We start from the raw sequence: 26,849 nt of genomic DNA, 5'->3' as shown, positions 1-26,849 counted from the left end.
TCAGAGAATTTTGCAACAGATGGCACATCTTCAATACAATCCCAAACAGAATTAACTTTGGATATCTAACAGTTCTTCCCCAGGTGTGGGGCATGGGGGAGTCGATTTAACTTTGCCATCATAGTTTTCTCTCTCTAGGAGCAGGGCCAGCTCCAGGGGTTTTGCCGCCCCAAGCAGCCAAAAAAAAAAAAAAAGCCGCGATCTGTGGCAATTAAGCGGGAGGTCCTTCGCTCTGAGCGGGAGTGAGAGACCCTCTGCCGAATTGCCGCCGAATACCTGAAAGTGCCGCCCCGCTCTGGAGTTGCCGCCTCAAGCACCTGCTTGATAAGCTGGTGCCTGGAGCCGGTACTGTCTAGGAGGATGCTAAGCTAAAATTTAAATGAAAATTATACTGGTGAAAATTGCATGTAGATAAGGCCTAACAGAAAATTCTGCCCTGGTGTGAGAGAGTGCAGTTCCTACTGAAGCCAATGGGAATTAGTCCTGTTTACGGCAAACTGAATTTGGCCCAGTATTTATAAGCCTTCACTTTCAAATGCAATATTTTCAGGGAGACAGAAATTAACACAAAAAGACATTTGGATGCAGTGTGTTACACTCATGAGATTAGTATTAGTTGGTTAATAGGGAACTGAGACACCAGTCTGTCGTCATTAGACTCATATTTATACGAAAGGCTGAGTTTCTTTGGTGCTTTGTTCATTCAATTATCCAACTGCCTATTTGTATACTCTAAGCATCGGGTATCAATCTTCACCAATAAATTGCTCAAGGTTTTTCCCTTTTTTGCAACTGGTTTATGGTAATTTTCTGTCTATAATAGATTGGTCACGTGTATAAATATACAGCATATATTTACATAGAGATTACAAAAATACATTTCATTTATATCTAATTAAGTAACAAAAATGAAATTTCACATTTGTTTAAAGATCAACTAGCATTCCAAAATCTTTGAATAGTTAAGGTCTTTAGAGCAAGAGACATCTGTTTCTTCCAGGGTGGCTATGCATCACTATCTGGAATGAGTTTTTTTAATTTTAATTTTTTGAAAAAATAGCTCTGTTTTAAAAGTTTGTGCTTCAACAATTTCAACATCTCATTCCAATCTTTTCTTTTCCTGTCCAGTCAGTTTTTTTCAAATAGCCATAAAGCTAAACCAAGCTCCCGTTCTCACCTCAGTAAAGACCAAAGAAACTCATTACGAAAATGGAATGACCAGATAAAATAGCGTATACATCTGAAGCTGAATAAATTAACAGGATGAACAACATTACCTTTAACTTCACTAGCCAAACATGCCCAGAACACAGCATCCCATAAGCAACTTCAGTTCCCAAAGCTAAATTATTACTGAAGGAACTGGAAGTATTTTGCATAATATCCTAACTATTTTGTGTGAGATTGCAAAAGATGAATACTGTCAAATTCAGCTGGTTAGGGTTTTGTGAAGGTTGGATTCATATAACAGTGCAGTATAACCTTTATCTTGAGCAGTCTACACTCATTGTAGGTACAGCAAATAACCCCCTTTTTCACAGAACAAAAATATTTTGTTAAAGCCACACTTGTTTACTTATTTACACTTTAATGTAATCAATAGGTCCTCTACATTCAGAATTTCCTACAGAGACTGAGAATTCTAGAGTTCGTGTATTCATTGCTCCAGTGTAATCAAAGTCAATCACAGCTTCAGGTAGCATTCTCTGGCATCACTTTACTAGATGTCATTGTTCAAGAAAGAGTACAAAGCACTATGTTAAATAGAGGTCTTCTTGTCAAAGCAGGTGTATTCATTATTCCAGGCTGGATAGATTTGCTCAAGGTTCTCAAATTTACCAGCTTCACAATGCATTCAGAATGAATACCTCTTGAATGTAGGGCAAAACTCAAATAACCATTTTTCATTTGTGGGTTTCTGAAAGCTTTTAGCACCCACTTCCTTTGTTAATCTTCCTTCCCATCGTGCAGCATAGGCTTTCTTAATATTGTAAACACATTCTCTGTAACTCAACAGTGGCATTAGTGAACACTGAAGCCACCAATTACCCCAATACAATTAACTCTCTTCACAGTCTTCTCTTCTTTCTGGCCTTTGCTGGGACTATTTACAGGGTACATTGTTTATATTACTTATTCACATCAAATTTTTGTGGTTTGAATGTGGTCTCTAGAAGGAAAGGACTGATGTTGCTTTGCTGCATTCAGCCCTGATTATTTTGCAATGAACTATTAATATGATCTCTATCACAGAAGATTTATGGCCTTTAGTTTACTCAGTACTACTGTATTTTCTTCTTTAATCACAGAAATAAAATTGACATGCAGAAGTTATTCTAGACAATTCTGCTTTTGTGCCCCTGATTCTTAATAGACTGTAGTATTACATAGATGTATGTTTAATAGCATCCTAGTGAGAAAGGGCTCATAGGACAAGAGCTAAGTGACAAACAATTGCATATCATAAATAGATCTTATCAGTATTAAAGAGTTGCCTGGCAGCATCTCCTTATCCAGCAAACAGACAGAGTCCATATCTTCAAGTCCTCTTGTTCTATTTCATTCCATTTCACAATAACCTAGTGTTAATCTTTCAGGAGAAAAATGCCATCACTCTGGCACAAGTTGCAGCAAGTTTTTAACTGAAAATTAAGACTTACTTCCTTGGCTACAACAAGGTATGTGATACAAACACTGTGCACAAAGGTATTAGACCTGGAACTCAAACATGTCTGTTTGTTTCTTGGCCAGTTTAGCAACCTCCTCTCTTATTGCCTTCACTAGAGCAGCTGTAGAAATGTTGGTAAGAGCTGTGTCAGAAGGGTCAGCTTCTGAGAGGCTATGCTGAGAAGCTGCAGTAGAAGGCAACGGAGCCTGTTCCAGACTAGGATGCATGTTTGCTGGCTGACTGTACTGGCGGGGAAGTCTTGAAGGAGAGTTATGTTGGTAGCGTGATCGTGGATAAGCCTCTATGTAACCAGGGAGTGGAACCTATGGAAGAGAACAATCACACAAAATAGCTGGCCTTCAGGACACCTATTACATAATCTAACACTCCAGAGAACTCCATGCAGTAGGATTCAAATGAACATATGCCTCTTGGGGCCACATAAGAGAAAGCAGACTTCATTCTCATAGTGCCACTTTACTGTGTACATTTTTGTATGTGCTGTTTGTAAGCAACAACCAGTGTTAAGTTCCCAGCTATCCAAATTGTGTGAACAAATTCTCTTTGCAGAGGAAAAAAAACTCTACATGCTAAACTAATCACCACTACAAGGGCAGATAAATGCCTCGTTGAAAGTGTGTCCCTTTATTATTTTGTATGATTCTTTGCTTTCCTATAGCTGATTTCAATACGTAGATTTATCACAGTATCCTGAAAAATATCTAAGGCATAAACTATAATTAAAAAGCCAAGGGAAGGAGAAAAGAGTTTGCTGGCTTGAAGCATCGCTGTCTAATCCACATGAAGCAAACAGCCAGGTTCTGAGTCTTAAAGCTCCCAATAAAAACTGACAGTGGACATAGCATTAGATACAGGCTATCTGGGTCACTTGCAGGTTTAAACGAGCGTAAATGGTGGATTCTCTGTAATTTGAAGTCTTTAAATCATAATTTGAGGACTTCAGTAACTCAGCCAGAGCCTGGATCTATTACAGGACTGGGTGGGTGAGATTCTGTGGCCTGCGATGTGAAGGAGGTCAGACTAGATGATCATGATGGTTCCTTCTGACCTTAAAGACTATGAGTTTATGAGTTCAGCACTAAGGAGCTGCCTCACCATTTACTAAGGGGAAAAATGAAGTGTTTAACCTGTCTGCTAAAATTGGGAAGAAAGTCCTTTCTCTCTATATCTCTCTATATACCAGGGGTGGCCAACCTGAGCCTGATAAGGACCCAGAATTTACCAACGTACACTGCCAAAGAGCCATAGTAATACATCAGCAGCTCCCCCACCCCGCTCCCAGTGCCTCCTACCCACTGGCAGCCCTGCCAATCAGCATCTCCACCTCCCTCCCTGCACCTCCCGATCAGCTGTTTTGTGTCATGCAGGAGGCTGGGGGGGGGGGGAGAGCAAGGGCACAGAACACTCAGGGAAGGGGTAGGGTCTATGGCAGAGCTGGGGTTAAGCAATGAGCACCACCCTGCACATTGGAAAGTTGACGGCTGTAGCTCCAGCCCGAGAGTCAGTGCCTATACAAGAAACCACATATTAACTTCTGAAGAGCCGCATGTGGCTCCAAAGCCACAGGTTGGCCACCCTTGCTCTATACCCATCATTGCACAGCTGGCTATGTGCTTTATTGGACAAGGAGCTTTGACTTCTCTGAAACATCAGGTTTTATGGCGAAATTCAACTGTGGTGGAACTCTTAACTCAAATGCAATTATACAAGAGATGAATATGGTCCGTTGTGTCAATCAGAAATAAAGGTAATTGGAAGATTTTATTCCCACATTGGATCAGATATGCCACAGTTACACTTCAGTTTTACTTTGCCCTAACTCCATTGTTTTCAGTGGCATTTCAGTGGCTTAAACTAGAGTACCAGTGAGGAATCAGGCCCTTCATCCCTATAGGATACTAAATGTTGCAGGTGCAACATTCTGATCCACAATGGCAAGCTCTAAACTGAATTTGAGGAAGTTTAGAACTCAGTATCTAACTTATTTTATTTGTTTTGCAAATTGGTAAAGAAACAACAGCATTTAATTTTAAGGGATGTTTTAAGCTACTGTATTTCAAGTTGTGGTGCATTTTCTTAATTAGACAAAGTAATTTTACCCAAGAGAGAGTTTACTGATACAGAGTAACCATTTTAAATCCAATTAGAAAAAATGAAAAGAAATCTCACTGATTTTCAGATTTGGAGTGATTTGCACAATATCCTATGGTCATCATAAATCAATAGAAAAGCCATTAAAATGTATAAGCATAGAAAAGATAGCCTGATAATTCTTTTTCTTTTAATTAGAAAAGGACATGGGGCCAGATTTTCAAATTAATTTAGTTCCCATTTAAGCATCTAAATGAAGTCACCAAATGTTCAGCACTTAGCAGGTTCCACGGAGAACAATCAGAGCTGTTGGGTAAACCATTGATAGCTGAGCACCTTTGGACATTTAGCCATTTTATTTAGGTGATAAATGGAAGCTCTTGGGCACTGAACTTCTGAAAATCTGGTCACTAAGGGATGGATTTTCAAAGATATTAGGTGTCTAAAGTTGCAAATAGGCACCCGTGGGATTTTGAAAAGCACCTAAACAGGTAGAGAGGGGGGACAAACTGCTTATGGCCTTTTGAAAATCCCATCAGATGCCTATTTGCATCCTTAGGCCCCTAAGTATCTTTGAAAATCCGGTCCTTCATATTACATATGCTTCGCAAGATTCAGGGTATTTCCATCCACTTGATGCACAAAATATAAAATCCACCAGGAATAGTATTTGCTTGAGTACTAGATGGAAGTGGTATTTAAATACAGCCAAGAGGTTGCACCCCTTTTAAGTACAGAATTGGACTGATCACATAGCAAACATTCATATTGAACAATAAATAAAAACCATTAGAGGTCACTATTTTACTGCTTTTACTCAGCAGCAACTGAAGATTTGCTTGGACGATCATAACCCCACCAGATACATTTCCCTTCCTCCACCAAATATAAAGCTTCAAATCTTTGCTTTTCTTTGAGAAAGTAGTGCATTAAAGTAAATGAAGCTTAAAGTAAATACTCACAATTTCATCAATATTTGGTATTTTTTAAAGCCCCGGCTCCAGGAGGCATGTGATTAGTGGAGAATCTGAGTTTTCATTTTTTTAAAAAGTAAGGTTCTAGCCCTCATGGTTTCAGAAAGAAAGCATGAAAACAAGTCCCAAAAATACTCTAAAGGCTCACAAACCAGAAGACAGAGAAAAAACTCCAAATGTTTTCTTTTTAATTTCATGATTTTGAGGACCAATTCATGATTTTTAACATATTGAATTGGTAATATTGTGATTCTATTCCATAGTGACAATTTTCAGATTCAGGAGGTCCCTGGGCATGATATAAAGCATTTGGGGGCAGGATCTTGGTTTAAAAAAAAAAAAGGATATTTTCCCCCATTTTTTCTTTTCTTTCCCTTATCTAATAAGTAACCCTACTTCCTGGCTGCGGGCTCATAAGGAGATGCCAGCCCCCTGTTTAGCAGGATGTAGAGTCTAAAAGCTCTGGCAAGTAAATGTAGCTGAAGGAAATCTGCTGCCTTCTCCTCTAGGAGAGGGATTCATACCTCCTCCTGCCACAATGATCTTTTGCGAGCCCTCCCCACCCCCCAAAAAATTCTTCCTCTCTGCTTCCTCATATACAAAGATGGGAACTACTGCATGTAGCAGCTGCTCCAATACCGGTCCTATGACTCTTCCCCTCCACTCCCCAACGGGCTCTCTGGCCTTACCAGAGTGTATCCCATTCCAAAGGAAGGAATGGCAGCCTGGAGTTTCCCTCCAGCTCCATTCACCTTCTTCAGAGTTGTCAGTCCCCATTTCTTGGCAAATAAGATCTGGCCATCACTTCCTTGGGCTATAGACAGGAAGTAGGACCATATGGAGCAAAGAGGTAAAAATTAAATATTTCACCTATGTGTTTCAAAGTAGAAGTCTAAACTGAAAGAGCCAGTAGGGTTACAAACCAGGTTTATTACAAATTAACAACTAAAATTCTCCTCTGAAAAGGGACTCTAAAAATGACACCAAAGGGCACCATATCCCAAGGACTCCTTTTCAGAAGATACTTTTTCTAATGGCCTGTGCTACAAATTCAATCTGGAATCAGAGTCCAGCTGAGTTCTTTTCTTCTCATGCAGCATTATTAAAGGTCTGATAGGCCAAATGGAGTCCTAAGCAATATCACTTTGTTTCCAGTAGAGTTGCATGAGGTAACTTATTGGCTCTGCAATGGCAATTAACTAGACAATTCTATTGATATACAAGAGGAAACTGAATCCATCTCCTTCTCTGTTATAGCTGAATTGGTTCTGCAGTAACAGGAGTAAACTGAATCCACAAAGGGAGCAGATTTGTTGAGGAAGAAGTTACCATTTTTAAAAAGTCACTTTACAGGAAAGTGGGAAAACAAAATCTAATTGTGAGAAATGGTTTCAAATATGAAAAACTACTCTAGTTCACCTTAAGTAGTTAAGTATTCACCCACGAAAGCTCATGGTCCAAAACGTCTGTTAGTCTATAAGGTGCCACAGGATTCTTTGCTGCTTTTACAGATTCAGACTAACACGGCTACCTCTCTGATACTTACGAACTTTGCATTTCTTTGGAATATAGCTGTCTCTTGTACTGTACTACAAAGCTACTTAGTGGACTGTCAAACTAAATATTATAATAAATTTGTGCTCACATATCTAAAGCATGAGTTAACCCTGTAATGACCACAGGCTACAGTACAAACAGCTAATAATAAAACAATTTATTTTACTTTTACTGAACACTATCTGTTCTGATTTTAAGTATCCTTCAGCTACTTACTCTCAGGCTCAACTGGGCTTAATGGAGCAACAGAAAGCCTAGTCTTTTTTCAGTCTTTATTATAAAAACATTCTACTTTTTACCAGTAAGAGAAATTAAAACTCTCATGCTCCATTTTTGTATCCTCCTCCCAGTCTCATCTTCACACTCTCGCCCATGCTAGTGAAACATTCCCATCCTTTCATGAGCTGACCTCTTGCTCCTCTTCAAATTTCTCCCCAAAATACAATTCTTCCACAAAGCTTTTTTAAAAATGTGAGATTCTTATACCACATCTGTCTCATGATAGTATAAATGGCTTCAATCCCAGGCAATGCCCTGGCTGTTTTGTGCCATTCCCCTTGCCTGGGGGGATACTAAGTGAGTAAGGCTCCACCACAGCAGCTCCCATGCCACATCCTGTGCCTGTGACTGAAACAAACGGCATAGGCATGGCCAAGGTACCCTTGAACCTTGGCAATACACACCTCATGTAAAAAGCCCTTTGGTGCAAGTTGCTCCATATAAATGGACCGGTGGCTTTTTGCTGACTTGATCCCAATACAGTTTGATATAAGACAGTTAGCTATTTGCATGTTATATGTAAAGTTAACAGTCACCGTTCTCCACTGCCTCTGAGATACAATCAGACACAGTGAAGAATGGTGGCTGTAGGGAGCTAGTTGTGGCTTCCCAATCCCTCAGCTGCCCTATTCAAGCAGAAGTTAGAGCCCCCAGTGAGGGATCAGGTGCAGTGCAGCTAGGTTCTCCTTCCCACCCTGTCTCTGGCATTTCCCCAGCCTGTTCCCTCTTTCCCATTTCTATGACATCTCTACTAGCTTTACATTGCTGAAGATTCTCCTTACACAGGGAGAATTCTCCTGTCCAAATTTCCACCCTCTTTATGGTCACTTTGTGCTACTTATGCCCTTTATGTGTAGATCATATAACATATTATTACAGAGAAAAACAAGAACACTTACCGAGTCTGCCCATTGCCCTGGTAATTCATTATCTCCAGCATAGGGCATCCAGGCTTGGTTCCTGTATGCTGTGGGTGGTGTTGGGATGAAATAGCCTGTGAATCCAGGTCGGTTTGTTGCTGGTATGGCAAACACTGCTGGTACTGTATTTCCTATTAAGCAATAGGGTAGAGATGATTAATAGTTGATCATCTTAGCTATAAACCTAGAGGATCATTACAAAGCGTACCTAAAGCAGCCTGAGGAGAGACAATGAATCTGTGTGAGAATGTTGATAACATCAAACTAGAATACGATTGCTCCTATCAGCTGCACAGAGCCCTTTTCTAAAAAGGCACAGCATATTAGAGAAGCTAAGGACTGTACGTTGCAGATCAGGAGTGAGGTGTATTTGTAAAGTCATCGTTGGGTATGTCTACACTACAGGATTATTCTGATTTTACATAAACCGGTTTTGTAAAACAGATTGTATAAAGTCGAGTGCACGCGGCCACACAAAGCACAATAATTCGGCAGTGTGCGTCAATGTACCGAGACTAGCGTCAATTTCTGGAGCGTTGCACTGTGGGTAGCTATCCCATAGCTATCCCATAGTTCTCGCAGTCTCCCCCACCCATTGGAATTCTGGGTTGAGATCCCAAAGCATGATGGTGCAAAAACAGTGTCACGGGTGATTCTGGGTAAATGTCGTCACTCATTCCTTCCTCCAAGAAAGCAACGGCAGACAATCATTTTGCGCCCTTTTTCCCTGGATTGCCCTGGCAGACACCATAGCATGGCAACCATGGAGCCTGTTTTGCCTTTTGTCACTGTCACCGTATGTGTACTGGATGCCGCTGACAGAGGCGGTACTGCAGTACTACACAGCAGCATTCATTTGCCTTTGCAAGGTAGCAGAGACTGTTACCAGTTGTTCTGTACCGTCTGCTGTGCCATTGTAAATTGGTAATGAGATGACGGTTATCAGTCGTTCTGTACTGTCTGCTGCTGTCATGGGTGCTCCTGGCTGGCCTCGCTGAAGTTGGCCAGGGGCGCAAAGACAAAAATGGGAATGACTCCCCGGGTCAGTCCCTCCTTTATGTTTTATCTAAGAATAGAGTCAGTCCTGCCTAGAATATGGGGCAAGTGTACTAGAGAGCCAGTGTATCAGAGAACCAGAGAGCACAGCCGCTCTGTGTCAGATCCCGCAGAAATGATGAGCTGCATGCCATTCTAGGGGGTGCCCCTGCAACAACCCCATCTGTTGCTTCCCTTCTCCCCCAACCCTCCTGGGCTACCGTGGCAGTGTCCCCCCATTTGTGTGATGAAGTAATAAAGAATGCAGGAATAAGAAACACTGAGTTTTTAGTGAGATAAATTGAGGGGGAGGCAGCCTCCAGCTGCTATGATAGTCCAGGCAGGACATTAAGCAGTGTGGGGGAGAGGAGCCCAGCATCCCACTGCTATGATAGTCCAGGCAGTACAGAATCTTTTCTTTAGACATGAAAGGGGGGGGGGGGGCTATGATGAGGACAGTTACCAGCCGTTCTGTACCATCTGCCGGGAATAACCGGGAGTCATTCCTATTTTTACCCAGGCACCCCCGGCCGACCTCACCTGAGGCCAGCCAGGAGCACTCACAGGATGATGACGAAGACAGCTATCAGTCCTTTTGTACTGTACCGTCTGCCACCGGGGGGGGGGGGGGGGAAGGAGAGAGGATGCTGCTGTTCAGTGCCGCAGCACCCCGTCTACCAGCAGCATGCAGTAGACATAGGGTGACATTGAAAAAAGTCAAGAAATGATATTTTTCCCTTTTCTTTCACGGGGGGGGTTGTAAATTGACGAGATATTCCCTGAACCACCCCGGACAATGTGTTTGACCCTACAGGCATTGGGAGCTCAGCCAAGAATGCAAATAGTTTTCAGAGACTGTGGGGACTGTGGGATAGCTGGAGTCCTCAGTCCCCCCTCCCTTCCTCCATGAGCGTCCATTTGATTCTTTGGCTTTCCGTTAGGCTTGTCACACAGCACTGTGCTGTGGACTCTGTATCATAGCCTGGAGATTTTTTTCAAATGCTTTGGCATTTCGTCTTCTGTAATGGAGCTCAGATAGAACAGATTTGTCTCCTCATACAGCGATCAGATCCAGTATCTCCCGTACGGTCCATGCTGGAGCTCTTTTTGGATTTGGGACTGCATCGCCACCTGTGCTGATCAGAGCTCCACGCTGGGCAAACAGGAAATGAAATTCAAAAGTTCGCGGGGCTTTTCCTGTCTACCTGGCCAGAGCATCTGAGTTCAGATGGCTTTCCAGAGCGGTCACAATGGTGCACTGTGGGATACTGCCTGGAGGCCAATACCATAGATTTGCGGCCACACTAACCCTAATCCGACATGGCAATACCGATTTCAGCGCTACTCCTCTTGTCAGGGAGGAGTACAGAAACCGGTTTAAGGAGCCCTTTATATCGATATTAAGGGTCTCGTTGTGTGGACGGGTGCAGGGTTAAATTGGTTTAACACTGCTAAATTCGGTTTAAACGCATAGTGTAGACCAGGCCTTAGAAAGTATGTATCATAGTTGTGTCAGAAGGAAGGGAGCTCAGGGATACGTAGTGGATATGGCTAGCTTCTCCCTTCCTACAGGGGTTGGTGGTCATGCCCCTAATACATTCATTATCTCATGACCTGCCTCCAATATCTGTCTACAACATTCATAGAATCATAGAATTGTAGAACAGGAAGGGACCTCGAAAGGTCATCTAGTCCAGTCCCCTGCACTCATGGCAGGACTATGTATTCATGAGGAAGCAGAGGTCTCTTTGTGCTGTATTTTCATTACTTTTGCCCCTTCTCCCAGCTGACACATATATTTTGTCTTTGTAGGCCCAAAGAAGACACCTTAGGATCAGATCCATTCTCAAATAACTGATTTCTATTAAAGCTAAAAGTCATTACAAAAGACTAGTGTAACAGGGCACGCAAGCCTTGACACAAGACAGGAAATTACTGGTAGCTAAAAATAAGACACCTGGAGCTAGAAGCAGCCTTCCAGCGAGGGGTTTAAGAAGAGCCCCGCTAAGCTGGAGAGGAGCAAGCCAAGGCAGCAGATGTAGAGTTCTTTCTGTGGGAGAGAAACTGGCCAAGGCCAAGATGGTGCTTAGCACATCTTCCAGAGGAAAATACACTTCATCTAGTGTATTGTTTTTTTTAGAGAATAACTAGTCCCACCTATTTTGTTGACATAAAAAAACAGTCTTTCAGAGTGTCGTTCACAAGGATGAAATACAATCTCTTCTGACGGCCCACCTCAGCCTCTGTTTTTAAACAGACTTGTAAAGAATGTTATGCTGCCAGGACTGATAGATGCTTGGAGTATTGCGGTGGTGGTATGCTCAGAAATGGGAAGACTCAGCCAGCACACTACAGCCTCTAGGGAAGTGCTCTAGGGGGCACTCAACACAACTCTTCAACCCAATTAAGGAGAGGAATTAAGCTTGGAGTGGAGCTTCATGCAGCCCTAGGCCGGAAGGATTGTGAATGCAATTCAGGGCTCATACAGAGGGGAAAGCTATGTTTTACAGCTAACTTCCCACACCAGGACCATTATTGTTAGGAAAGATTTACAGGGAGCTGTACCTTTATCCTGCTCTGTATAGTCACAAGGCTAGATTGTGGCAGTTAGGCACAAGCCCTGAGCAGAGGGTGGTGTGGAACTTCACCACTGCAGGAATACCATTGGGGATACTGTCTTAAGCAAGAATAGTCACCTTGGTGCTGCTCCCTGAACAAGGTGGTGTGCAATTTATACCAGTCAGTGCGAATGGCACAGAATGCTACCTGCAGTTTGCCATCCCATTTCCAGAAGCAAATAGTGAAGTGTTGGACCATTATCCCACCTCTTCCCCACTCCCTTTTCAGAGTACCTGCTCTAGGAGTTGCCAGGGTGGAGGGAGGAAGAGGGGTGAGTGCCTCTGTGCATCCCAGAGCACATGGGGCCTAGTATTGTAAGACGAGGTGCATAGCGGGGGGAGAAGCTGCTTGCTCAACCATGCGCAGACAAGGGGCAGGGGCCATCCTGCACTAAAACATGTCTTTTGCCCCAAAAGCTTACCATCTAATTAAGGCAAGGCAAACAAACATACATACTAAGTGTACAATGATAATCCTGTGTGATACCTTATTGTAATTCTTACTGCAATATAATCTGAAGTTTCAAATTAATGGGCAGGATTTTCATCTGAATTATGGCAACTTTGTGCTGCTCCAGGCAGAATCAGGATCTGGGACAATATATAGATATATTTAAAGCTAGTACTTATCTAATCAAAGCAGTAGAATCTCTTTGTCCCTAAATCATTCTGGAGTCGACTATTCTCATACTGAAAGACAAGGCTAGGACAACTCAAGCATACTCAACTGTTCCAAGTACTTATAATAACTTAATATTTCATCCTAGGAGCCCATTTCATAAAACTTAAACCAAATATACACAGATCATTTTATCCTCTACTGAAATGCAGCATCTCTGAGAAAAAACATGTAGTTTTCCTTTTAATACGGCACAGCAATAAATCTCCAGAGTACAGGAAAGGAAGTGAAGAATGTTACTCAGTTGAAAGTGCAGGACACATATCCTACTGAAGGCAGAATATATAGAAGGGGCACTCTAAAGTGTGGGATGTTGTATACTTCAAAACGTTTTAAAATTATTGAGCCTCAGTGCTTCCTTTTAGATCCATATGTTCCACAGAAGTTACAGGCAACACATTGCAGTTTAGGATATCCAAATTTTTATACTCAGTAGTACATGGTGAATATGATGCAGATAACTAATACTTCTGAGGAAGCTGCGAGACAAACTGTTCAGAAACATTGCTCCTTTAATGTCTAATAAGCTTGTCAGTTTCAAAAGCCAAAGTCTCAGTCTTTAGAATTTAGAAAGCCAAATTTTGTAGCTTTTCATTAATAGTTATATTTTATTAGTGGGAAGCCATTTTCCCAGGCAGATGTTAGCCAGCTAAATAGTGTCAAAACGATATGGCCCCTTGGTCTCTGTTCTATTGTGCCTCAGTCAGGCACCAAAACACACAGAGGAGCAAAGTATTTGCATTACCCACTGACTGCATCCAACCTGGTGTGTTAGGGAGTGGGGATGGGACCACTTCTTCCTATCCCTTCTGGGAGGCTCATGGGTTCAGATTTCTGAAGCCAACTACAGGATTTAGCTCTCTCAATTAGAGTTGTGTAATTAAATCTCAGTCAACCTTGAAAATGTCAACCATGTGCTCCAGTGTGTGAAAGAACTGTCATAGTGCCCAGATCCATTGTGTCCAAGCCTGCCTGCCGTGCTTGGGGCGGCAAAATACCTAGAGCTGCCCCTGCTGGTGTTACAATATTATGTGGGGGGGAAATTCTCAGACTTTGCTTGAACAGCCTGAGGCAGCAAAGAGCTGCAACTCTCAATGTGAGGGGAGTGAGCAGAGCTAGTGAGGCGACCACAGGAATTGTATTAAACTAGTGAGAACGTGGGAGTAAAATAAATGCAATGAGTGCTGGAGAAGAGAGAGAAAGAAAGTCTCTCTTTTGGTCCTGATTTCCTCAAACATATTTCACGCTTTTATTCATTATTTTCTTTTCCCCTTTTCCCAAGTGAAACAATAGAAACTTAATGTTTTGTTTTGCAAGCAGCGCCTTTCTGGGGTCAAAGTTGAAAAAACTCAAGCTCCCATTGACTCGTGTTTGTTTTGACCGCTACAGACAAGGATGCTTGTACTCTGCTGCACTCTATACCTACATTAGGTGGCAAGGTCCCCCCAGTTTATGATGGAACAGGGCTAAATTATGCAGCAAGCTTAACTGATTACTGAGTCATTCAAGAATCTTCTCTCTTAGGGCTTGGCTACACTTGAAACTCCAAAGCACTCCCACGGCAGCGCTTTGAAGTGCGAGTGTGATCGTGGTGCCAGCACTGGGAGTGAGCTCTCCCAGCGCTGCAGGTACTCCACCTCCCTGAGGGGATTAGCTTACAGCATTGGGAGCCATGCTCCCAGCGCTGGGGTACTGTTTACACTGGTGCTTTAGAGCGCTGTATCTTGCTGCGCTCAAGGGGGTGTTTTTTCACACCCCTGAGCGAGACAGTTGCAGCGCTGTGAAGCGCCAGTTAGCCAAGGCCTTAGTGCATCACACAGTGAAATAATAATTAATCCAGGCTCTGACTTGCACTGTAGCAGAGGACACTAACAGTTTTGGTATTTCCACAATGGCAAAGCTTTGGAAACAAAAACAAACAAAAAGACATTTTAAGCCACTTTTTCTTCCTGTCCTGCTGCATGTGAAGTTAATCAGGAATAGCTGGTGCAGACTCTGACATGAGATTTCTGTGAGGATGTGGGGAAATGTTATCACAATAGAACCTATAGGTCCCAGCTGAGACTGGAGCCCTATTGCAGTGGGCCCTGTACAAACACATTGTAAGAAACAGTCACTTCCCCAAGGAGTTCACAATCTAAATAAAAGAGCCAGATAAAGTGTAGCAAGGGAAACAGAGGCAGAGAGGGGAAGTGACTCATTCAAGGTCACCCAGCAGGTTAATAGTGGATCTAGGAACAGAATCCTGGTCTCCTAGTCCTGTGCCCTCTCTACTGGACCACACCACCTCCCTTGAACAGGACTCCAGCTGCTCTAGCCTCTGCTGTCAGAAGTTAATTCATCTGACTTCAGAAAGTCATAATTCATTCCAGTGAATAGGTGGAAGGGGCAGTTAATATTTGCTGCTGCTGGGGATTTGAAACAGGACAGTGAGCTCTCACCACAAAAGCCAGGGAGGAAGGGGAGCTCTTGCTATACTTTTAGCAGCACTGAACAAGGAGGCAGGGGAGTTCTGTGTTTAGGAGAGGGCTGCATTTCCCCTTGCTGTCCCTTTATTTTAACCCTGGGTTGCTGCTATTGTTTGTTCAGAGACAGCATTCAATCATGCAATGCTGGGAGAGTGGCAGGCAGATTGTAGTTCCCACAGGATTCAGAAGTTTTGCATTGCAACTGCCTTCTACAAACCAGGACTCAACAAATAGTGTGGCCATACTTGCTCTTGATGAACCCCTAGACCCTTGACCAAGCCACATAATCTCCACTCCATAAATTCCACTGGTTTCCTGGTAAATACAATTATTTGACTTGGGCTTCAATCCTTGTTTAGTGATTCCCAAGAGCAGTCAGAAGATATCATATCACAGTTACAACCTGACTTGGAAGATGAGTCACAAGATAACATCCAGACAAAGTTTAGAAGTGTCCAGATCCAGTTTTTAAGAGAAATGGAACCTGAAGTTATTCTTGTGATACAGATATTGCAGTGGATATAACGGGGATTCTTTGCTAAAGTTTTTGTCACTGACAAAATCCTCTCACTCTATATTTTCCAGTCCAATTAAACCCAGTCTGCTGTTCTGATGTCACCACGTGGGGTCTCCCTAGCCCTAACCTAAGTAGTTGCAGGATGGACTGCTGACTACAGTACAGGAGCCAGCAATCTGCTATATTGGAACATAGTTCATTTGGTTCACTTACTCCAGCATCCTGCCTATAGAAGTGGCTAGTACCTGGCATGTTAAAAAAAAACAAAAAACAAAAACCATAATTTCCATCATATTATACCTGAAGTGATGCCTGTGACAAGTGGGGCAAGACAGAGTACCCTATGTTGACCCTCAAGCCACCAAGAAAAGCATTTAATAAATCCTTCTCCATAACCATAAATAATAATCTGTGCTTGCAATATCCCATACATTCATCTGTATACAACACAGATTGTCAAGGTGATTTCTTCTTGTACCACACTCGTTTTCACCTGAGTAGTTCAATGCTGACTGATCCAATGGACCCACAGATACTGGAGCTCTTGAACCTGGAGCAAATGATGCAGGATCATGCTGTTGGGCCTGCTCTGTCCCACTGGATTCAGACATTCTTGTCTTGCTGCCAATATCTGATGTTGACCTACACATTAAAAAAAAAAAGCAAGAACCTTTGGTAATTCTGACTGATAGGCAATATCCTCAACAAGAGTGGCAGGAGTTGCAAGCAGAAAACAGTAGGGAACTATTTGCTTTTTCTGTGGTATCCCTGGTTGCATGAACATCAATAGAAAGCAACTTCCTTTGTCCTTCACCACTATCTTCTACAGTATTTTTTAGAATTCTACAGCCCACTCACTCAACAACCCAAAATGGATCCCAGTGACATGTGACACAAAAAATACAGTTACACGGTATTTCAATAATAAGATACAACAGAAAATGCTGGATAATTACCACCTGGTGTGGTGTTATAAAGCAGAAGGCTGAGTGATTTTAGCTATGTGTAGAGCACTCTTGTCCCTAAGAAATGCCATGCATCAATTGTCTCCTATCATGAAAATTAACTGACAAAAACAAGCCAAGCAATGAAAACTATGCATTTCCTGAGGTTATGATATCACTGGCAGCCAGTCAGAAGAGCTCCATTAGTGTTTGGCATTCTAACATAATTTCATAGTAACAGCCAACAGGCATACAGTCCTTTAGGATCATAGTTTGCCCCAGGTGGTGTTATACTTCATCCATCTGAAAAGGGCAATAATTGCTCAGAAATGCCTTATTGCTATGGTGAAACAAAATGTATATATTAAAAGTAAAGAAAACAGACATGCATTTATTAGGCCTGAGAAACATGAGAAAGAAATATCCGACAGTCAGTTAGCAATCCCTGACTGAGTCCAGAGCTCCAAAAGCCATTTTATTATATAACCGTATCATTTTCTATTCTATAGTTCTGGACAACTTAGGGTACGTCTACACTATGGGATTATTCCGATTTTATATAAACCGGTTTTATAAAACAGATTGTATAAAGTCGAGTGCACGTGGCCACACTAAGCACATTAATTCGGCGGTGTGCATCCATGGTCCGAGGCTAGCGTCGATTTCCGGAGCGTTGCACTGTGGGTAGCTATTCCGTAGCTATCCCATAGTTCCCGCAGTCTCCCCCACCCCTTAGAATTCTGGATTGAGAGCCCAGTGGCTGATGGGGCAAAAATCATTGTTGCAGGTGGTTCTGGGTAAATGTCGTCAGTCATTCCTTCCTCCGGGAAAGCAACGGCAGACAATCATTTCGTGCCCTTTTTCCCTGGATTGCCCTGGCAGACGCCATAGCACGGCAACCATGGAGCCATTCAGCTTTTTTTTTTTTTTTACAGTCACCATATGTGTACTGGATGCCGCACACAGAGGCGATACTCCAGCACTACACAGCAGCATTCATTTGCTTTTTATCATGCTATCAATAGCAGAGACGGTTATCAGTTATTCTGTACCGTCTGCTGCCGGTGTAAATTGGCAATGAGATGAAGGTTATCTGTCCTTCTGTGCTATCTGCTGCTATCATGAGTGCCCCTGGCTGAGATCGGCCGGGGGCGCAAAGGCAAAACTGGGAATGACTCCCCGAGTCAATCTCTCCTTTATGGTTTCTAAAAATAGAGTCAGTCCTTCCTAGAATATGGGGCAAGTGTACTAGAGAACCAGTGTATCAGAGAGCACAGCTGCTCTGTGTCAGATCCCGCAGAAATGATGAGCTACATGCCATTCACGGGGGGTGCCTCTGCAACAACCCCATCCATTGCTTCCCTCCTCCCCCAACCTTCCTGTGGTACCGTGGCAGTGTCTCCCGCATTTGTGTCATGAAGTTATAAAGAATGCAGGAATAAGAAACAATGACTTGTTAGTGAGATAAAATGAGGGGGAGGCAGCCTCCCGGTGCTATGACAGTCCAGGCAGGACATTAAGCGGTGCGGGGGAGAGGAGCCCAGCATGCTGCTGCTATGATAGTCCAGGCAGGACAGAATATTTTCTTTACACAGGAAAGGGAGGGGGCTGATGAAGCTCAGCCCCCAGTTGCTATGATGAGGATGGTTACCAGCTGTTCTGTACCATCTACTGGGAATGACAGAGAATCATTCCTATTTTCACCCAGGCGCACCTGGCCAGCCTCACCTGAAGCCAGCCAGGAGCATTCACGGGTTGACAATAAGGACGGTTACCAGTCCTACTGCACCGTCTGCCACCGGGCAGGGGAGAGGAGCAGATACTGCTCTTCACTGCTGCAGCATCGCATCTACCAGCAGCATTCAGTAGACATAGGGTGACACTGAAAGAAGTCAAGAAACGATTTCTTTCCCTTTTCTTTCATGTGGGTGGGGGAGTAAATTGACGATCTATTCCCTGAACCACGCCGGACAATGTGTTTGAACCTACAGGCATTGGGAGCTCAGCCAAGAATGCAAATACTTTTCGGAGACTCCTGGGGACTGTGGGATAGCTGGAGTCCTCAGTACCCCCTCCCTCCCTCCATGAGCATCCATTTGAGTCTCTGGCTTCCCGTTACGCTTGTCACACAGCACTGTGTAGCCTGGAGATTTTTTTTTCAAACGCTTTGGCATTTCGTCTTCTGTAACGGAGCTTTGATAGAACAGATTTGTTTCCCCATACAGCGATCAGATCCAGTATCTCCCGTACGGTCCATACTGGAGCTCTTTTCGGATTTGGGACTGCATTGCCACCCGTGCTGATCAGAGCTCCACGCTGGGCAAACAGGAAAGGAAAATCAAAATTTCGAGGGGCTTTTCCTGTTTACCTGGCCACTGCATCTGCGTTCAGATTGCTGTCCAGAGCGGCCACAGTGGTGCACTGTGGGATACCACCTGGAGGCCAATACCGTCAATTTGCGGCCACACTAACCCTAATCCGATATGGTAATACCAATTTTAGAGCTACTCCTCTCGTCGGGGAGGAGTACAGAAATCGGTTTAAAGAGCCCTTTATATCGATAGGGCCTCCTAGTGTGGACAGGTACAGCGTTAAATCAGGTTAACGCTGCTAAAATCGGTTTAAACACGTAGTGTAGACCAAGCCTTAGAAAAAAACAAGTGGAGAGGAAGTGAGTGTGAAGTTTCACTACTTTATGCAAAATAACAATGAATTACCTCCTGAGAGACGCCACAGCCACAGGACCTGTTCTGGGAGGAACCGGGGGTGGGGGAGAGCCCATTACCATTTCAGGAAGCTGAGAAAACCTGTACGCCTGTGAAAGAGAAAAATGAATATTTTCTAGAACATCAATTAACCGTATTTTAAAACACAACAACATGAGAACCTAAAAAGTGAAGATATTTGTTTAAGTTCATTCCAACAGCCCTTAAAATTGTATGTACAGTTCTATAATCGCTGGCTGCTAGGAAGTTAACTTTTGGTGTTGCCTATAGTAGTAGGTATTTTAGTTCAGAATTTACAACAGGCTGAGTGATTTCAGAATAATGCAGAAAGCATACACACAAATGGTATCCCAGAGCTACAGCTGAGTAATTCAAAAAGAAGAAATAAGAAAATAAAGCCTCAGATACCATAACCCAACCTGAAAGGTAGATCCTTCACAATTTTGGAAGACTCATCTCTTCCTGAAAACCCCCAGAGAGAGAGAGAGAGAGAGATCACAGTACTTTTTGCCCCTCTGAAAGATAAGTGTTTTTAAGTCAGAATATCTGGAAGCATCCTCAAAGCAACCTATATTGAAATGAAACTGCCTGCAAGCAATTACTTGATATTTCAACTTCTTTTTTCTTGTCTTGCGGTGGGTTTTTTTTTTTTTTCCATTTTCTCCTAGGCAAGAAAACTAAGGTTCTTAAACCACAACACTCTAAAGCAATGAAAATCCCAAATAAATCCACAAAGCAAGGTAATTCAGAGAAATGCAGGATCAGATTGTTGGGTCATGAAATCTAGCATCCTGCCTCCAGCAAGGCTGGATTTCATCTCTAGTACATCTAGAGACTGTGCAATGCTTACTGTACGTCCATCAGCTCATGGTCCAAAGAATGACATATCACCTTTATCCATACTGTTGCTACAAATATTAGTAAGAACTTTATCTAGTCTGCTTGGAAATACAAGTGATTGTATATAATTCCGCTTAGTAGTAGACTGAACCTCTTCTCAGACACTCCCTGATTTACTTTCCTAGACAAGTCTAAGTACTGAAGACATCTTAGATGTGTGCCATTACAGTTAATGCAACTGAACCACATCTAAAATGATACAACATAACAAGGTATTAGGAGACTGTCTAATGTCCTCAAACCTATGAACTGTGGTAAAACCAGAGGCTGAAGTCCAAATGTCTGAAGCCAGCAGTACCCTACAGTGATTATCAATAAACACTTAATCTTTTTGGTCCCACAATTATTTTCAGTTTTAAATATCTGCAAAAATGTGGTATCACAGATACCTTGTGAAAAACTGACTTCTGATGCAGATAATAGCATTAAAAACTAGTATGTCTTGCATTCTCCCTCTAAGCTACTGTTCAGGTCTCTGAGTAGAAATGTCTATGGCACTCACTTTGGTATTTAATCTAAGCTAATTCAGACTGGAAAAATGGTGAAACTTTTTAACAATGAGAATAGCTAACCACTGGAACAATTTAAAGGGTTGTGGTGGATTCTCCATCACTGGAAATTCTTAGATTAAGATTGGATGTTTGTCTAAGAGATACACTAGTTCAAGCAGGAATTTATTCAGGGAAGTCCTGATTATATGTTTTTGTTTCTTAATCTTATTTTTGTGTCTTAACTGATTGCATCTATTTTCCTTTATCATGCCAATTCCAAAAATGAGTTGCAAAGATGAAAGACTCTTGCATTTGTGACAGATCTGTTTATATCTGTCTTGAACTGTAAAGCCATGGTGTTCACTAGCAAATTTTTGATCAAAAACAGTAAGGTGCCTTCACTGTTGCTTTAACGTCCATATTGAACTGGGATTTTTGTATGTGTTAGAGCAGTGGTTCTCAAACTAGGGCCGCAGCTTGTTCAGGGAAAGCCCCTGGCGGGCCAGGCCGGTTTGTTTACCTGCCACATCTGCAGGTTCGGCCAGTTGCGACTTCCACTGGCCGCAGTTTGATGCTCCAGGCCAATGGGGGCTGCAGGAAGGGTGGCTTGCATATCCCTCGGCCTATGCTGTTTCCAGCAGCCCCCATTGGCCTGGAGCAGCAAACCGCGGCCAGTGGGAGCCACGATCAGCTGAACCTGCCGATGCAGTAGGTAAACAAACCAGCTCGGCCCCCCAGCTACTTTCCCTGTACAAGCTGCGGCCCTAGTTTGAGAACCACTGTGTTAGAGGGCAATCAAGTGTTGTTGACTGGAAGACCATTCAGGTTAAATGGAAACACCCTAGAACAATGAACTGATTGCAGGCCAAAGGAACCAGTTCTCCCAGGTCGGTTCTTAACCGAGCAATGAATCACTTGATGAGGCCCTAGAAGCCACTCAGAGGAGTCACCTGACAGAGGGTACTGAAACCTTATAAAAGGACTCTCCCTCTCTCCACCAAATGCGGGGAGACCACAATAAGAACACAGACATAGGCAGATGGAAAAGAGGAATCCTGACTGCCCTGGAAGGACATTAAAATCCAAAGGACTCTCAGGCAGGATGAAGAAACTGAGGCATAGATTTATATGCAGGTTTTGATATTTTTCTATAGATATGTATATCTCTTGTGCTGTGTCTAGGAATAAAGCTGGTTCAGAAATTTCTTTGCGAAGTCTGTTACTGCTTTGATTCTCACAAAACCCCAAAGAGTGGAAACCAATCATTCAGAGTCTCCAGCTGTGGCAGGACTCTGGGGACCAGGCAAGAATGAGTGAGGAGGCTGAGTACAGCTGGAACTAAAGAGGAAGGCTTGTAATTGTCTCTGACATGGTTCAGACATTAGATAATTTGATTTCAATATTAATATTTAATCAGCTCCAGGTTACCGATTTAATTGAGCTGGGTGCCATTTTTGAGTTGAGGGTTATAACCCAGTTAGTAGCTGAAAACCTGTGTTGTTGCATGGCTACAGTTCATAAGCCCACGTGCTTTAAAGAAAAAGGCCAAAAAATGGCTGAGAACTGAAAAAACTGGCCAGTTAAACTGTGCATCTCAGTAATAATCGAACCTGTGATATTCCAAACAAAGTGCTCTCGATCATGCTTGTAACTGTTTCTTTCACTTCACACTGACACCAACATTTTAGGGTTCAGAGTGATGTTTGGAGTTATTCTGCATGTGGAGTGAGGTGTGCTGTGCTGGGAAAGCTGCATGGATTTGTGAAGGTGGCAAATGAGGTTTGCGCTGCAGAGAGGGCTTATGAGTTTGAGGTTATTGCGTGTGCTGATGATTGTGTTGATTTGTGTCTAAGGGCGTTTGTGCTGGGACATTTGTGTTGATTTGTGAGAGTGGCAGTTAGGCATATGGGTTTGGAAGTTGGGTCAAGTAATGTAGTCTCCCTCATACAACCAATGAACTTGTTGCACGCAGATAAGCTGCAGAGTAAGGGCAATGATTGGCTGAGTTACCTCTGATATCATCATGATCTAGGGTTCTTGGCATAGCATACGTAGATGCCTTATTATAGCCTGGGTGTAATTCACAAAGTCAAAACAGCTGAAACTTAAATTGGATGGTAACAGACCACAAAACCCAGTGATGATTCAACCTGGTGATATTCTGAACAAAGAGAAGGTCTCAACCATGCCTGTAGCTGCTTTCATCACTTTGCCCTGGCTTAGAAATCTTAGGTTTCAAAGTAACAATCCTAGAATCTTATATACCGGTATATATGAACAGCCACCTCTTTATATTCCTTCTTAGGGTTTACTATTGTATTAAGCTAACTATTTAACTAAATTGATTCCAATCTAATATTGATACTAACTTGTTGATTTGACCTTGATTTAATTTTGGTTTAATATTCAGTTTATTATTATTATTAATGGTAGCTTAGTTATGGGGATATGTTTCCTTGATTTTAATTTTAAAAGTTGTAAAAGTTTACAAAATTGATATTGAGTCACATTTGCTTCAATGAGCAGCATGGGTCTAGAATCTTTGAGATGCTGGCTGAATATCAGCTAGTCAAAGCTGGACCATTTTCCACTGATTAGTCTTAGTTCTCACATCAGAATCAGGCCCCCTTTATCATTTTCTTCCCTCTTTGCAAAGCTCTAAAGAGGAGAGAGATGGTAGCTTGCCCAGAGTCCTAACTAACAAGGCTCTGTTATTCTGTGGTTTTCAGTTCTGGTCTCCAGGAAAATAATTGCCATTTTTCAGACTACACTTCTCGGCGTGGTTCAGTCAGCTCTCAGGATTTCTAAAGTAGCAACGACAATGTTAGTATCCTTAAATGAATGCTTGAAGGGGTCTTAAAAAAATAAAAATAAACCACCAATTCAAACTACAGATGTTGGCCCCATAGCCAAACACTTAAAGATAGGCTCCAGCTGACCCTTGCAGCTGCATGAACTGCCTGAAAAACCTTATAAAGCCGCTACCATGTTCTTATTGGAGACACGCAACTAAATGCTACTATCTATTTAAAAAAACATGAATGGCATTTTAATGTTTCTTTTTTAGAGATACACTGGAGAAATTTCATCATCAAATCTTAGTGAAAATCCTGTAGATCCCATTTATAAAGCATTAACATTAAGATGCAGAAAACAGTATGACTAGTCTCTTTTCAAAAATATGTAGCCATATAACTTCTTTTATTTCAATTTAAAAAGATCTGCTTAATTATAAAAGTAATTTGACTGGACACCTAATGACCAGCACAGCTGCTAATCAGATTCCAACCATAAAAAATTATCAAATGCAGTATGAACTGCAGTAGAGGAATTTCAAAGTGCCAGGAGTACTTTTACTGTGATTTAAATAGCATTTTCCTGAACGTGAGCATTTAATACCACTGGCTTTAAGTTATCCATGAAGGATAGTTTAGAAAAAGCAACCCTTATTGTACACTCTTCTTACCATGGAGGGTAAACATAGCAATGATGATTCTGAGTTGGAACAATTTCTCTCTAACAATAATAGATTACTCGAAGATAGACAGAGTCAAGAATCTTCATTTCTGTTATAAATCTCGAAATGCCTTCTTTCAGAAAAACATGTACTCCTGGCCAAAAAACTGCCATAACAACAACAACAACAACTTTATCTTTTGATTCTTCTCTTTCTGAAGCAAATTCCCAGGTGTTTTCAGTAATTTCACATTCTTACAGAGCCTAATTTTTCAGTTTCATTGCCAGTAGTGGGGCTGCTGTTCTATTTACTTCACCAGATAAAACGAATCCCAGGTTTAGCTTTACCTATAATACTTGCGAAAGAAAATGTTTGTTTTGTGATGTTCAGATACCGTACAGCAGAACCTCAGAGTTACAAACACCAGATTACAAACTGACTGAACAACCACACACCTCATTTGGAACTGGAAGCACACAATCAGGCAGCAGCAGAGATAAACAAAAAAGGCAAATATAGTACAGTACTGTGTTAAACTACTAAAAAATGAGAAAGCAGCATTTTTCTTCTGCATAGTAAAGTTTCAAAGCTGTACTAAGTCACTATTCAATTGTCAACTTTTGAAAGAACATCCATAATGTTTTGTTTGAACTTACAAACATTGCAGAGTTACGAACAACCTCCATTCCCAAGGTGTTCATAACTCGGAGGTTCTACTGTATCGGGGAGTTTAAAACACTGATTTCCAACCATGAGCATGGACAGCAGTTCTGATACTGCTATCCACATGCTTTTCAAACTCCATCACTGCAGTGTCTGAGCACCCCAGCCTTTCATCAATTTATCCTTTCAATACTCCAGAGGCAGGAAATATCTACATGTTACAGATGAGAAAAATGAGGCACAGATTGTCTTGCCCACGGTCACACAGGAAATCTGTGGAAGAGACCGGAACTAAATCCAGCTCTTGAGTCCCAAACAAGTGGTTTAAGCACAAGACTATCCTTTCTAGACCACACTTTGCAGTCCTTGCAACTGGTACACTTGGCCCTCCTGCCAAGATAACCCTCAGTGTATCCTAAGTATAGCTACTGTCAGCTCCCTGTTCAGCCATGTATTCTCCAACCATCTATGAACATGAGCTTCTCCAAATCTGACATTCCTAGTCATTAACTGGTGTGCTACTGTGTGAACAATGAATAAGAAAAAGCAGGTAAATGAGGCCTTGGTCTGATAAACTGCTACAGATGCCCCCATAACGTTGAGAACCACTGTTTTAAAAAATAAGAAGCCACTTACTGTACTTGTATTGAATGTGTGGGATGAAATTCAGTGTTGATAAATGCAAAGTAATGCTCATTGGAAAACATAATCCTAACAATACATACAAAATGATGGGGTCTAAATTAGCTGTTACCACACAAAGAGATTGTGGAGTCATCATGGAGAGTTCTCAGAAAACGTGCACTCCGTGTGCAGCAGCAGTCAAAAGAAAGCTAACAGAACATTAGGAATCATTAGGAAAGGGAGAGATAAGACAAAAAATGTCATAATGCCACTGAATATATTCATGGTACACTGACACCTTGAATACTGCATTCAGGTCTGGTCACCCACCATCTCAAAAAAAAAAATTATTAGAATTGGAAAAGGTAAAGAGAAGAGCAACAAAAATTATTAGGGATATGTCTTCCGTACAAGGAGAGATTAAAAAGACTGGACTGTTCAGTTTATAAAAGAGACTCGGGGGGGTACAATAAAGGTCTATAAAATCACAAATGGTGGGGAGAAAGTGTTATTTTACCTCTTCACATAACACAAGCACCAGGGGTCACCCAATGAAATTATTAGGCAGCAGGTTTAAAACAAACATAAGGAAGTACTGCTTCACATTATTATGTAAACAGCCCAAATGAGGGGCCCATTATTAAAAATTAGGAGTCTTCTTTTAAGTGTGTGTGCATGCACACACCTACAAATGTGCATATAGTTACCAGAAGTACAAGTATGTATGTGTTTCATGCACATGAGGCTCTCGGTTTTAAAAACATAGCCCAGAACACAAGTATCCCCATGATAGTACAGTATAGTAAGTAATATTTTAACTTACTGGTCTTGGTAAGCTATACTGATACATTTCTGGTCTATATGTTGGTACCCACTGTACTCCCCCTCTGGGTCGGGTCATGGTACCAGGAGCACTGGTCACCACTTCAGAGTATGGTAAGTGTTGTGCTGAACTGTGAGCATCTTGTCTATTCTGCCCTCCATGGCCTGCAGATGCCAGACTAAATGCCTCTTCCAATAGCATATGCATCTGTTGTCTAACTTCATCAATGGAAGGCTGAGAACTTAAAGTTGATGTCTCAGAATGGCCTTTAGCCTGACGGGATCTGGTATAACTTCGAGGTTCATTGACACGGTCAACATTTGTTTCTTCTATCATTTCAGGTTCTGTCTGTTGGATAAAATAAAAGCATTTTATATTCACACATGCTTATAAG

The 26,849-nt window shown here is 42.1% G+C and overlaps 1 protein-coding gene across 3 annotated transcripts in view; it reads right to left on the bottom strand.

Annotated features, from left to right (window-relative positions):
• Positions 1–272: 272 nt before the first annotated feature.
• The window catches only part of KIAA1549L (KIAA1549 like), a 233,171-nt gene continuing 206,594 nt past the window's right edge, over positions 273–26,849 (bottom strand). For all 3 annotated transcript variants that reach the window (XM_030560295.1, XM_030560297.1, XM_030560300.1), the window contains 5 exons: positions 26,456–26,803; positions 19,489–19,586; positions 16,321–16,469; positions 8,490–8,641; positions 273–2,991 (listed from right to left, as the gene is read on the bottom strand). In XM_030560295.1, the coding sequence (XP_030416155.1) occupies positions 2,710–2,991; positions 8,490–8,641; positions 16,321–16,469; positions 19,489–19,586; positions 26,456–26,803 (1,029 nt within the window). In that variant the 3' untranslated portion in view covers positions 273–2,709. The remainder of the gene's footprint in view (positions 2,992–8,489; positions 8,642–16,320; positions 16,470–19,488; positions 19,587–26,455; positions 26,804–26,849) is intronic.

The sequence above is a fragment of the Gopherus evgoodei genome, chromosome 4 (assembly GCF_007399415.2).
Source record: "Gopherus evgoodei ecotype Sinaloan lineage chromosome 4, rGopEvg1_v1.p, whole genome shotgun sequence".
In the NCBI taxonomy this organism is placed as follows: Eukaryota; Metazoa; Chordata; order Testudines; family Testudinidae; genus Gopherus; species Gopherus evgoodei.
The sequence above is the reverse complement of the archived record's forward strand: the minus strand, read 5'-3'. Positions and strand labels throughout refer to the sequence as shown.